Source organism: Typopeltis vanoorti, chromosome 4 (assembly GCF_054136105.1).
Source record: "Typopeltis vanoorti isolate ZY-2024b chromosome 4, IOZ_Tvanoo_1.0, whole genome shotgun sequence".
Taxonomy (NCBI): Eukaryota; Metazoa; Arthropoda; class Arachnida; order Uropygi; family Thelyphonidae; genus Typopeltis; species Typopeltis vanoorti.
In genome coordinates, this window is record NC_143552.1 from 59,703,845 (window position 1) to 59,718,183 (window position 14,339).

Here is a 14,339-nt window from a genome sequence, read left to right on the forward strand (position 1 = left end):
CACCATTGATGCGATTTGATCATGGAGTTCATTCGCTGGCAAGGGTGAACTGGCATTTCAGTGCTGATCATCAGTTGGTATGAGCTTGGTTTCCAGTGGTCGTATTTTGGAGGAAGAAGTTTCATTCATGGCAATTGATGTGCTACTCAAAGTTTTCGATTTGTTTGCTTAAGTTCAGGAGCTGTTTTACAGAAGGGAGGCACAGCAAACAGAAAAAGGGCTGGTTGAGGTTGATAAATATCTTGTGCAACGATTCATCTATTTTTGTGCAGGAAGCGTGTAGCCAGTGGCAACAGAATTCACACATTATACCCTTTTTTTTATCACTGAAATCAATTTTACAGCTGCGGCATTTTGTGGGTTTGTCAGCAATCAATGTGCTGCACTAGTGAGTCATGGGGGTGCTTGTTCGACATTGGCTTTTGTTGCTGCCATCTTTGCTTCTTACAGTAGGCAAAGTGGGTGCTTACATGTGGCTGATTTTTAAATCGAAAAATAACTGATTTAATACACTATAAGTACTTACATGTTGTGCAGAAGTAATCAGCTCCTTAGTTCCTGCTGTTAAGATTTCTGTTTAATGTTTAATTTGAATGAAACCACTTGCAAATGATAAATGCGGGAGCACAAGTTTAGAGTAGCTTATTCACCCGATAACCATTCTAATGTATATGATTGAGATATGAAATGAGCACTTCATAAAGAGATTTCACCCTTGTCAATAGAACATCATACAAGGTTTTTGTGTGATGGAAAGAGGGAGGACTACCTGAGTGACAGAAGGTATATGCAGAATTGAGTAAACTTGATGTTTATTAATAAAGTTGTGGGACTTGATGATATATATATATATATATATATATATATATATATATATATCAGTACAAGTTATGAAAGAATGTGCCAGGGAGTTGGCATCCATCTTGACATACTTGTTTAATATGAGTTCTACATTCTACATTGAGCCAAGTTCCAAAGGAGTGGAAGGAAGGCAAGATTGTACTGCTTCACCTCCCTTATGAAGCAGTACAATCTTGCCTTCCTTCCACACAAGACTGAAGTCCAAAAGGATTCAAAGCAATTGACTAAGGTGGTTTCTGGTCTCTGGAATATATGAAGAAAAGTTAAGAAAATGCACTTGTACAGTCTAGTGAATAGGAGGAGGAGGATATGATAAACATATAAGTTGATATATATATATATATTTAATCAGATTAATGTTGAAGAGGTTTTTGAAGAGGTGATAGATGTGGGGAGAACGAGATCATCCTGACATCTGTTATAAGGATGGTTTGAACAAAGGAGTGAGAAGCAGATGTTTTTGCATGAAAAATAGAGAATAAAGAGAATAGATAGAGAATAGTAATTATTGGAATGCATTGCTTGGGAGTGTGGTGACTGCTGAGAATGTGAGTGAATTTAAAGCATGGTATGATGAACTGTGTGTGTGTGTGTGTGTGTGTGTGTATGTGTTACACACACAGTTCATCACAGTTTGTGATATGATGAACTGTGTGTGTGTGTTACACATTTAATGAAAATGTGTTAAAATTTTCATTTTAACAGATATTATGTGTTTATGAGATATCACTTAATTTAAGTGTTCAGCAAGACAGAAGAGAAATAAATTATCACAGTTAATTATTCTGCCTGTAAGGTATCTGCAGCATTTAGCTTTCTTCTGTCTTTTATCTTATTTATCTTCACAAAGACAAATAAGTATTAAGTGGGTCACCTTCCTATTACCAACCTGTAATCTGTCCCATGGATTTAATGAATCACAGAAACAGCTATATTCCATATTTGGTCTAAATTGAGTAAATGTTCTGACCTATATAGGTCATATGTCCTAAATGCTGCCCACACTGCACTTTTGCAATTGTTATTAAGTGAGACACCTTCCTTGCATGTTCTTTGTACTCCTCATGCACCTGATTATTACCACTCATCTTATGCTACCTCCATAATACCTTCTTTCTCCAGATGGCATTAGTAACTTCTTATCTACCTTTCTGACCCTTGAAATACATGTAGATATTGCTTTTGCTAAATAAGTTGGGAATAACATCCAAGGAGCATTGATTTCCTTTCCATCCAACTGCTCATTCCTAGCTGCAAGTTGTCTCCTGAGCTTTTCATAATCATCAGCCTTGTAGTTCCATGTATATCCTTTCTTCATAAAAGTTCCCATATAGCTGGCCACCACATATGCCGTCACGTCATGGTCACTCTTACCATCTGAAAAAAGATTTGACACCTCATTTTTAATAACATCTTCTGATGATATGATCAGGTTCAAGATCCCTTTTGACTTCTCTTATATACTGCCTAAGGTAGCTGTCCCTTAGAAACATGAAAAATTAATTTTCTTTACTCATGAATGCCCAGATGCTCTCTTCATCCTAGTCTATATTAGCATAATTAAAATCACCCATGATCACCTTTTTCTTATTTGCTTGACTAATTTGCTTATACATTTCAGAGTCACTGCTCTGCACATTACCAGGTCTATAGCAACATCAAACTAAATATTTCATTTTATCCATCTCTACCTCACACTATACTGCCTCAAAACCACTGCTGTTTCCCTTTTGCATCTCTATCTTGCATGATACAAATCCTTTTCTATCATGAACAGCATCCACGTTCCTTTTTTGCCATTTCTATCTTCACAAACAATATCATACTATCCCATGTAACCTTATCTAACCATGTTTCATTTATTTCAAAAATTTTCAGATGAATTAACACAGTCAATGCAACAATTTCATTCCTCTTGTTTCTGATATTTCTGGCATTCGCATACAAGCATAATAGTTCATTTCAAGTCTATAGCCTCACCATTACCACTACTATCTCTTCTCAGATGTGACTCCTCCACATGCTCTCCCAGCCATTCTTCTCTCTCATTATCCATCCCACAATTCTCTCCAAATCCATACAGTTCCTGCCCCCCCACCCTCACATTCCAAGCCATCCCATTCATTTTTTTTTTCCTACTTACACATTCAATTTTTCTAGCTTACACTTTTCTCATTCTCTTGCTCTTCCTTTCCACCTTGACATCTCCCCTTCCTCACTTCCCTGTCTTGGTTATTTTTTTAATTTTTGTATGCATTACAACAATAAACTCAGTTATTTATGGAAATATTACTGTTTTTTTTATTATATTATTATTATTATTTCAAACATTTTATTTTTGGTAATTATGATAGGCTTTTATTCTCTGTATATTTTTTTGATTCAGGGTAAATTTTACATGCCATTACCTATGCTTGTGTTTGGATTGTCTTCAGTATTGGCTGGCCTCTTTGCTTTATGTCTCCCAGAAACATTTCAGAAAGAACTACCAGAAACTTTAGAAGAAGCAGAGAATTTGGCAGTGTAAGTTTAGGTCACTATTTTTTGCTGTTATTAATAAAAAAAAAAAGTTTTTGTATAATTATAAGGAAATCCTCTGGAAAAGTCCTCTTCAAGAAGTATTCCCAAACAACTACAACCTCAAATTCAAAAAAAAGTCAGTAAACTTTTATCCCAGTTCTCACCTGTATCTCACATACAGCACTGATGTGCTCATAGGATCCATATGGGATCAATATATATATATATATATAGTTCAAATTTTTTTTAATGTGGATTATACATGACAATAATATTCTTGTTTTCATTTTTATTTTACCCAAGCAGAAGGGCTGTCTGCAGAGTGCTTATTTTAAAACTCCTTTCTTCCACTTTTTTAGCTTTTCCAGATCTTCTATGTTGGTGGATAATGCCACTGCATTTCTATACTACTGCATTTGTTTGCTGTGAACTCTGGAAAAGACTCCTGTCTTTATTTTTTATCTGGCTCTTGCCCATGAAAGGTTTTTGTAAACCTATTGTACATTTATACCATAGATTGTCGAAGGATTTTTTTTATTCATTATATATATATATATATATATATATATATATTTTTTTTTTTTCATATTTTTATTTAATTTTTAAATAGTCTGGAAACTTGAATCTAGAGACCAAACATGGAACTATTTCAGGCCTTCAATAAGTGGGGCAGTGGTCTCACACCAGGCAGTGAAATTCATTTCACACCTAAAAACAATTACAAAAATCCAAGCCCACAGTGCTATTTGAAGTCACAGCCTGTTAGTTGGAGAGTGGATATGCTAACTACTTGGCCAACCAGGCCAGGTCTGTTAACTTTTTGCTGTTGAGGAAATCATGTTCCTTTTGCCATTTAGTTATGCTCTGTTTTACTGTTTCTTTGAATTTCTATCATATATCCCAGTCAACATTATTATAGTTGAAATTGAGGATGTGGAGTTTGCTTAAAAAGACTGATAGGAAATCTGGCAGAAATCTCCATGCTCTGGAACTGATCTCAACTTATTCAATTCTGTGGAATTTAAGCAGGATTGGATCATGATTTAATACATTGATGTTAAAATGTTGGATTAAATTACTCTTTGATCTGAGTTTTAAGAGAACAGGGAATCTAAATTCTAGCAAGCTGGATACCTTAATTCATATAAGCCTGGAGATTATAGTTGTGAATCATCCATATGTATTCTAGTGGAACATTGTCAAGATATATTTTTAATTGTGCATATCCTGCTTTTCCACTTCTAGTATTACTTCCTATTTTTCCTAATGGGACATTTTCAATACAGTTCCACTCTCTGACTTCTGTGATATAACAGACACCATATATAAGTATGGCTGTGATTCCTGGAGGAATCATTGTCTAACTGTTCTGTTGGATGGAGCATATATGTTTAAACCTTATTACACATACACAGTATTTCCAGTCTGTTGTTAAGATTTACTCTTCTGCATACCTTTGGATATCACAGAAAAATCCGTGGGAGGATGGGGGAAAGAATCCCCTTCCACACACATGCACACTCCAACCCTGTCCTCTTTGGGCCTTCCAAAGCTCCAATAAGACAGGAGTGGGTGTCTGTTAAACTTTTAAATCTTTATATTGGTTTATATTGGCAGGAAGATATCACTCAGAGAAATAACAATATTATGACATAGAATAAGATTCCATACAGTTTCTTGTTTAACTGGACTCTGTTATCCTTGTATATTTAATGAGACAATGCAGAAGTGAGATGGCATAATTAGCAAAGTGTAACAGGTAAGCCTCTGACCTGTAGATTTTGAATGAATTGAATGATAGAAAAAATTTATTAGAATAAACAACTACTTTTTCACAAATTTAAGGCAAATTTTGAAAAGGAGAAACTGTTGTAAAAACAACAGTTCCAACATGATTTGGAAACTTTTTTTTTTTTTCATGTAGATGGTATTCATACCTAGAGAACTTTGTATCAATGTACTCTTTTGTTTTTACTTTAATCCTCTCTCTCTCCCCCCCCCCCCTCCCTCCCTTAATCAGCATGAGATTGGTTCCATAGTCCATGAACTCTTCTGAGTCTGAAGGGTGTTCATGTGACAATTTACAACGTTCTCCATCTTTACTGTTTTTATCATTTCTTCTCCTTTTAGATTTTATTCCTTTTTTAAACTCATATTTTATTTCTTATGTTTATTTGTACTTTTTTTATTAATTCATCTTTCCATTTCAGTGATCTTGTCTTAATACTAAGTTCTTTCAGATTTCTTACTTGCTTTTCTGTTTCTCTTCTCTGACTTCTTATAGAAAGAGTTTTCTTTATTTTCATTTGGTTTTCTGTATTAGTTGTTATCCTAATTTCATTACCATTAATTTTAACTAATGACGGTCCTTCCATGGTTGATAGAAGTGGCTTCTGCTGTAATGTAATTATTATTTATCACCTCCAGGGAGTCCAAAGACTCATCGATTTGGATTCATTTTTGGTGGTTGTTGTTATGCTGTGTGTTTACTGAGTATAGTTTGTTTGAAAATGTCCTCTTTGCTTGATTAAATTGGAGAATCCAGAAATTCTTCTTTATTGGCTTCTAATTATATGTAGTCCTGATAGGCTCTACTGGTTCTTTCCTTTCGTTGAAAATTCTGAGGGGGGGGGGGGGGGTAGGTACTAATGCAGTGTTCCAAACTTTTACATTTTTGGTAGAATTTGGTATACTGACTATCGACATATCTGATCTCTATATGCCAAAAGCATTTAGCCTTGGGACAGTTGCTATCCAAGTAGTCATGTGAGCAGCAGTGCAGGCACTGTCTCTGTGCCCCTGAATAGTTCGATAACTCAAATTGTACCAATGGACAAAAGTTGATATGGGTATCTTCATGTCCATTTTATAGGTGGCCTCACTAGAAAAAAAAACAGGATCTTCACTTGAAATACCTTTATTTTTATGTTACTGATTTTACCCCATTTCAAGAATATCTTAATAAGGATTTCATCGCAGCTTTTTATACATTCCATTGAAAATCTCTCGATTTTTCACTGTTCTCACCTGGTCCCCTACATTAATTACAGGAATTAATGTGCTGTTGGAATGTAAACATCCTGTAATAGTTTATCTCTGGTTTTCACTTCTTCATCTAAAATTATTCCCCCCTTTCCCTCCAAGTACAGTATGAAGGAATATATCTTGATTAGTGTCTATTGTCTTTTTTAAAACCTTAGTCATTGGTTCAACCTCTTCACATCCTGAATTCAGTACCTACCTAGAGTTTGCATCCTTGGTAGAGGTACCATTTTCTCAGAAAACACTAAAAATTTTGTATTATGGGGAGGGGAACTTTCAGTCATAGATGTAATTAAGTTTATGTGAAATTATGGGCCTGAAAGAAATCCTGTATTGCTAATGTTTACTGCCAAATGAGATATGGGAAAGGGATCGCACATGTGTGACATTAGAGAGTGATTCATCAGCTAGCTGTTGACCATTTTACTTTTGTTCATTATCATTTGTTGTCTTATATGAATAATTTATAATCAGTGCTGTGATAAAAAAAAATCCCACCAGTTGCAAAGTTTGTGGTGTGATAAGGTTTTTGTTGGCAGAAAACAGTAGTGTTGCAGAAATTCACTGAGAACTATATAAATTTTATGGGCATAACTTAATGAGTGACAGTAAGGTTAGGCAGTGGTATCATTTTTACCAAATCTATAAAGCCAAAAAATTATACTCTTGATTTAATCCTTTATTCAAGTGTAAGTTTTCCACTTGGTTACACTATAAGTATAGCCAAGTATATAAATAACCAAGTAATATAATATAATATAAAATATAATAAATAATATAATATATAACCAAGTTTATAAATATATCATCATCATCATCAAATTCCTGAGAGGTACCCTCAAGGGGTGTACAGGATATGATAGTGCTACATGAAAAATTTACATCATTACTAACTTCCTATCTACAATTTTCCTCCAAATCAGTCTGTTACTTGTCAAGACTCCAATATCATCATTATCAGATCTTATATTTCTATTGTCTAAGGCACATTGTACCGTATCATTCCACCTATATCTTGGTCTTCCTCTGACCCGTTTTCCTGCCAACCTGGCAGAGAACACTTGTTTTGCTAATCTTTCCTCGTCTATTCTGTTTAAGTGACCATACCACCTGAGATTAGCTCTGCTAATGCATTCCTCGATGCTGACAGTGGCAAGTTCTTTCCTAATATCCTCGTTTTTTATATGATATTGCCATTGATGCCATCTGTTCACGCCTCTAATCTTTCTCAGGACTCTTATATCTGCACTCTCTAGCCTTTGGTCAAGTGTTTTACTTCTGACCCAGCTATCAGATCCATAAGTTAAAACTGGTTTGAACACTGTTTTATATACAGCTAATTTAGTGTTCCGACCAATTTCTCGCTTATTCCATATGAATTTATTCAATTGACTTCTTACCATACCAGCTTTTTCTTGATTCTGTTGTCTATTTCCATATTTAATTTACCATCACCACTAAAAATCGTGCCTAAGTAGCTGAAATGTTTTACTTGTTCCACAGGTTCTCCATTCACAATGCAGTTGACATTTTCAATTGTTCTGCCTATTTTTGTTGTCTTTGTCTTTTTATTGCTGACCTTCATACCATATCTATTACAACAGTTATTCAATTTAGTCAAGGAATCTTGCAAACTTGTAGCGGATTTATTTAGAAGTATAACATCGTCTGCATAAAGCAAAGAGCTGACATTAACATCTCCAATTCTGATATCATTTTTAATATCACTTTCCTTCATAATGTGATCCATATAGATAATGAATAACAGAGGGGATAATGTACATCCTTGTCTCACACCAGATTTAATATTAAACCATCTTCCTGTACTTCCTTCAATACTAATTGCTAACTTACAACTCAAATAAAGTCTAAGTATTGCTTGATATAATTTTCCATTGACACCATATAACTGTAGAGTATTGAATAGCTTCTCTCTTGGCACCTTGTCATGTGCCTTTTCCAAATCGACAAAACTTAAATACAGATCTTTGTTATGTTCCCATGCTTTCTCAACTATTTGTCATTAAGTGAAGATCTGATCCTGACAGCCTCTATTTGGCCTGATAACAGATTGTTCTTCAACAAGGTTTTCATCCACAGTTCTTCTCAACCGTTTCTCAAGTATACTTGCATAAATCTTGCCAGGAACACTCAGTAGGGAAATACCTCTGTAATTCGCACATTCAGTTTTATTTCCCTTTTTATATATGGGTACTCTAAGAGCTCTACTCCAATCATCGAAAATTCGCCCTCTGTCCAGGCCTTTTGAAATATGCAGTGGATCCACTGTAAGACTTTTATACCACCATACTTCAGCATTTCTGGTGAAATATCATCTACTCCTGCTGTCTTTCCACATTTCAAGCCTTTGATGGCTTTTTCTACTTCTAGTATGGATATGTATTCCTGACTGCATGCCTGGTCAGTGTTTTTTACCACTGTGCTGTCATCACTGCTTGTTTCATTTAGCAGTTTTTCAAAGTAATTACTCCATACTTCAAGGATATCTTTTTCTCCCGTTTTCATGTCACCTTTATCATCTCTAATTCCTTTTACAGCACTCTTTCTTCCATTCTTAAGTTTCTTCAACAACCTCCAGAATATTTTGCCACCTTCTTGATATTTATTTTCTATATTCTTGCCAAAGTCCTCCCATGACTTTTGTTTAGCTAGTTTTACACAGTGTTTAGCATTCTTGCATTTGTCTCTATATTCTCTAAGAGCACAAGCTGACTTATTTGACAATAACTTTTGGTATGCTTTCTTCTTTTGCTTCACTGCCTCTTTTACTTCCTGTGTCCACCAGGGAGTTCTGATTTTTTTAACCTTACAGATAACCTCACCACATGCCTCTCTGGCAGAATCAATCAATGTTTTCTTCAGAGTTTGCCACTGAATCTCCAAGGTTTGATTCCTGTTCTCAAACTCTTTCATTTTTTCTTCAATAATCTTTGTGTATTTTAGCCTATAGTTCACATCTGAGAGCTGCTCAACTTTTATTCGCTTTAAAACTTTCTTACATGTTATTCTTTTCAATATGAAATTCAATTTTATCCTGCTCAAGACTAAATAGTGATCACTTCCAATTTCAAATCCTCTGTACACTCTGTTGTCCTGCACCAGGGAGAAAACATCACTCTCAACAATAACATAGTTAATGAGACTTTTCTTATTCCTTGCCTCTTCTCTCCATGTGAATTTGTGCACATTTTTATGTTGGAACATGGTGTTAGTAATAACCAGTCCATGTCCTGAGCAGAAATCCAACAGGTATTTTCCATTATTATTAGCTTTGCTCTTTTTTCCAAATTTTCCCAAAATATTTTTGTGTCTCACAATCATTTCCTACTCTGTTATTTAGATCCCCAACAAGGAGACCAACTTTTCCCTTTTCATTGTGTCAGTTGCTTTTTCTAAAGCGTCAAAAAATTCCTCCACTTCTACCTTAGTAGAACCTTCTGTGGGACCATAGGCACAAATAAGTCTCATTGTCGAATTCCCCATTCTGATATTTTCCCACATCACTTTACTTGAGACTGCCTGCCATTCAAGAAGATTAGTCTCGTATTTTGTGTTGAATACTATGGCTACTCCTTCTTTTCCTTGATTGTTATTGCCTGAATATAACATTTTGTATTTATTGCTCATAAAAATCTCACCGGTTTAGTCTTTTTTGTTTCACTGACCCCTATTATGTCGATCTGGTACTTATCTAATTCCTCAGCTAGCTCCATTTCTTTGCCATTCAGACTTCTTATATCGATAGTACCGATCTTCATCTCTGGTGATATTGAGTTGGGGTATATTTTTGGGTTTATTCCAGTAGCTGACTTTTCAGGTGTGCTTTTTCAGATTTGTTCCAGTAGCTGACTTTTCACTGTTCACCCTGGTTCCCTGGCGAAAGCAGCAGGGCCCTTGTTTAACTGGGTGACGCCCCAGCCGGCATGAAATTTTGTCATTTTGTACCATCATTTTGTATATTGGTTTAAGCCAATAAGAATACAATTTGGTCAGCTAAATCCCAAATTGCCAGCCCATCCTCGTTCGTTCAGTATCCAGGTAGATACCCAACAGGGTGCAGCACGAGAAGATGAGGATTGGACATTAGGTCAGAAGCCCTGGTTGGTTGGTTGTCCGCATTCTTTTAAAGGCTATGTACAGGTCTCCTCTCACTTTTACAGCTTTTCCCTTAAGCACCCCTTTATTAATTATATATATAATTAATTAATAAAATAAGGAAAAAATCCTTGGTACTCCTGCAGTAGTAATGTACTGTAAGTTTAGAACCTTTGGTGGTTTGGCATCACATAAAATAATTAAAAATAAAAATTTGCCTAGTGTGTAGCATATCTGCTTTCCAACCAACAGGTTGTGAGTTTAAATCTCAGAGTATCATGGATATTTCTGAATGTCTTTAGGTGTTAGATGAATTCACTGCCCAGTGTGAAACACCATTCTGACTATTATAGAAGTGTCCATACCTCATCAGTAATAACAATGTCTACCAGATGGAAAGATCTGAATCCCAATCTCATCTAGAAAAAGAAGAACCTGCATAACAGCTTTTGAAATGAAGATGAGTTAGATGGTCTTATATACGTGTAGCAGAGGTTTACTTTCAGGAAACTCGCATTTTTTTCAACCTGTAAAATAGATAAAGCGATCAGAAGAACATACACACAATCAATATATATAACACAGTGGTCTCAGAGCTTTCACTGCTTAGGCTATAATTACACAATATCTGTTGGTACGAAGTGGTTTGAAAAAGTTCTATGTTTGGAATTGGATTTTTCCACAATACTCTGGATAATTCCACAACCAATAGCTCACAATACCATAGGTTTATGTTTCATGAATGGGATTCAAGTATATTCTTTCTTTCTTTCTTAATCCTCCTCTTTTACCTTTACGGTGTCGAGGTTTTTATTCTTGCAACTGCAACTTGAGGATAAGGTGGTTAGCCCCCTATGCCTCCCAGTGTGTCCTATATCTGTAGATGCGTGTATCATGGGGCCAGTTTGCCTGTTCTGGGTGATGAAAAACCCGAGTTTCCAGGTGAAAAAACCCACTACCTCCATATGAGACCAGCTAACTCAACTTTCATCAAAAGAGACTAGATAATGGTTCCTCATTTCACTGATGGGAGTCAAAACCCAGGTCTTTCTGACCAAAGGGCTTTGTCTATAACAACTGAGCTACAGAGGCTTGGATTCAAATATATAATAAAATAAAATAAATAATCAGAAAAAATGCATTAATAAAATCCAAATCAAGTAATTTGGTTTCAGATGGTGATATAAGTGTTCAGGAAGAAAATCAGATGATGGCAGCATCGTTAATGTATGGTCTACCAGTTTTTAGGGATGCCATTTGGCAATACAAAAAAAGAAAAGGACTAAAAGAGAAGTATGTAAATAATAAAAACCTTAAACATGTATGTAAATAATAAAAGCAATTCATTTTTGGACAACAGAAAGAGAAAGATATATGATTCAATCAAAGGATTAGCACAAGCTTATGCTTATAGCAATAAATTTTAGTACATAAAAACAGATCCCAATTCAGTGGGAAATCTGGAATTCTAAAATTTTCACTACTTCCAGAAAGGATAGTATCAGAATCTAGTACTAAAGTATGTCTTGTCTATCCTAGATAGATAATCACCTGAAGACACTGAAATTGCAGTAGAAATATCAATTTACAGTCCAGGTGACAAGTCTTTTTTTTTAATGCGACTCCCAAGGATAAAAGTTAGTAAACTATAGTATATTAATACTTGCGGTGGGCTAGCCATTTTTTTTAAGCCATTTCAGGCCTTCAATAAATGGGATGGTGGTCATACACTGAGCAATAAAATTCATCTTTCACCTAAAGACTATCACAAAAATCATTGTCTACAACAAGATTCAAACCTGCAGCCTGTTGGTTTAAAAGTGGATAAGCTAACCATTCAGTCAACCAGGCCATCTATGACTCTATTCAATGGCAATCTATTTAAAAAATTTTATTACGTGCTGCATGTGAAACATACATGCCTCATGCTTTATAAAAGACATGGTGATGAAAGGAGTTAAGAGTGATTTGTAAGCCAGAGTGATGAAGTTCAAGCATGGAAAATTTAGTGATTTGAGGTGCAAGTAAAAATTAATTAAAGGAGTACTTGTCAATTCTGGATAAGAGAGAGGGAGAAGATGTGTGTGTGCATGTGTGCATGCAAATAAAATGGCTTGAACACTACAATTTGTGTTTGAAAGAAAATAAGGAAACTATTAGAGATGGTGAGAAGTCAGAGAAGAATATAAAGTAGATTAAAAAAAAAGAAGATAGAATACATTTACTATTCTATCTTCTCTGGATAGCAGAGCATTAAGAAGGGAAAAAAAAGAAAGAAATGTTTGTAATGAGATTGTAAAAGATGGGTTCCACTAAATACAGATGAATGAACTTGAAAAGATTACCATTCAATAAGAAAATAATGTGCTGAATTAGAACAATGAGAGTTACTAGGGGAGAAAGGGGGGGGGGGGCGAAGAATATTTCAACCAAAACTCATTATATTACACTAAGGTCAAGAAGTGGGATAGTGATCTGCAGAGCTATAGTTGAGATCAGCGAGAGCAATATCAGACAAAGAACTGCTACAAAGTCTGAAAATATGCTGATATGAATGCCATAAATATTAGAAAGGACTGAGAAAGAGCATTAAGAAAAGAAGGATAAGCAGTATTTAGTATTCTAATAATGATATGTCTACTGAAGTGGAAAACTAGAAGGGAAAATGGCATGACGGCAAATGACAATTGTAATCATTGATAGATTTTAACTGGACATACATATATTAGAATAAAAATTGATTTCTGGAATTGTGAGAGATAAATGCCTGGCATGAAATAGAGATTCAGGAATATCGGATATGATAACTGCTTTGAACATATGATTGTCAACAAGGTTATTTGACATGACTGGTAATTCTGTCCTCCAAAGCTGATAAGAAGAATCATATAGTATTGATCTAAAAGTCAAGCTGTCAAGTCTCAGGAAAAATGGAATATATGTAAAGCTAAGGGTCAAGAAATTATTGACAGACTTGGAGAAATACAAGAGAGGAACTTAGAGAATCATTCAAATTTGGTGAATTTGAATGATTTGAAGATGGAAATATTACCTATAGTTAATGAAACAGGGAAATTAGGCACGGATTGAGAGAACAGAAAGGTTATGGAAAAAAAGAAAGTAAATAGTTGCATGAAGAATATAAGAGATTACAACCTAAGAGTACATTAGTGTCCGAAAGTGAACCACATTTTTACCTGTATATGAAAAATTTTTCATGACTACAGCCAAATGTGAACATAAATTTATTGCCAGCATACTAATAAATTATATTACACAAAAATTATGTTATAAATTTCATACATATTAAATTGCAATATGTTTTTGGCAAAAGTTACAAATTTCCTAATGACGTAGTTAAGGAATTAATGTACAGTGCTTACAGAAAACTATGTGCAGAGACATTTCAGTATGGAATATGTCCACACACCCAACTGCAATGCAGCTCTCACAATATCATACTATGCTTAGCACCAAGTGATTAAGGAGTCCTTGAGACAAACTATCCACTCCTTCAGAGCAAGGATAAGGCCTTGATTGTTTTGTGGAGAGGAATTTCGAGCAACAATGTGTCTCCCTATTGCATCCCAAATGTGTTCTATGGGGTTGAGATCTGGGAAGCATGCTGGCCACTCAATTCGATTAATATCCTGAGTGTCCAGAAGTATCTCCACTGCTCATGTATGATGTGGTGTGGCACTGTCATCCATAAAAATGAATTCTTCACCTATAACCATGAAACAATCGAACATGATTGAAGATCTTAGTTGCAATATTGTTCACCAGGCATTGTTCCTTTT

At 35.1% G+C, this 14,339-nt stretch overlaps 1 protein-coding gene across 1 annotated transcript in view; it reads left to right on the top strand.

Annotated features, from left to right (window-relative positions):
- Window positions 1–14,339, top strand: part of LOC150107348 (organic cation transporter protein-like) — a 313,584-nt gene that overhangs the window by 262,150 nt on the left and 37,095 nt on the right. Inside the window, exon 10 of the mRNA XM_090391822.1 lies at window positions 3,248–3,384. Coding sequence (XP_090247948.1) covers window positions 3,248–3,384 — 137 coding nt within the window. The remainder of the gene's footprint in view (window positions 1–3,247; window positions 3,385–14,339) is intronic.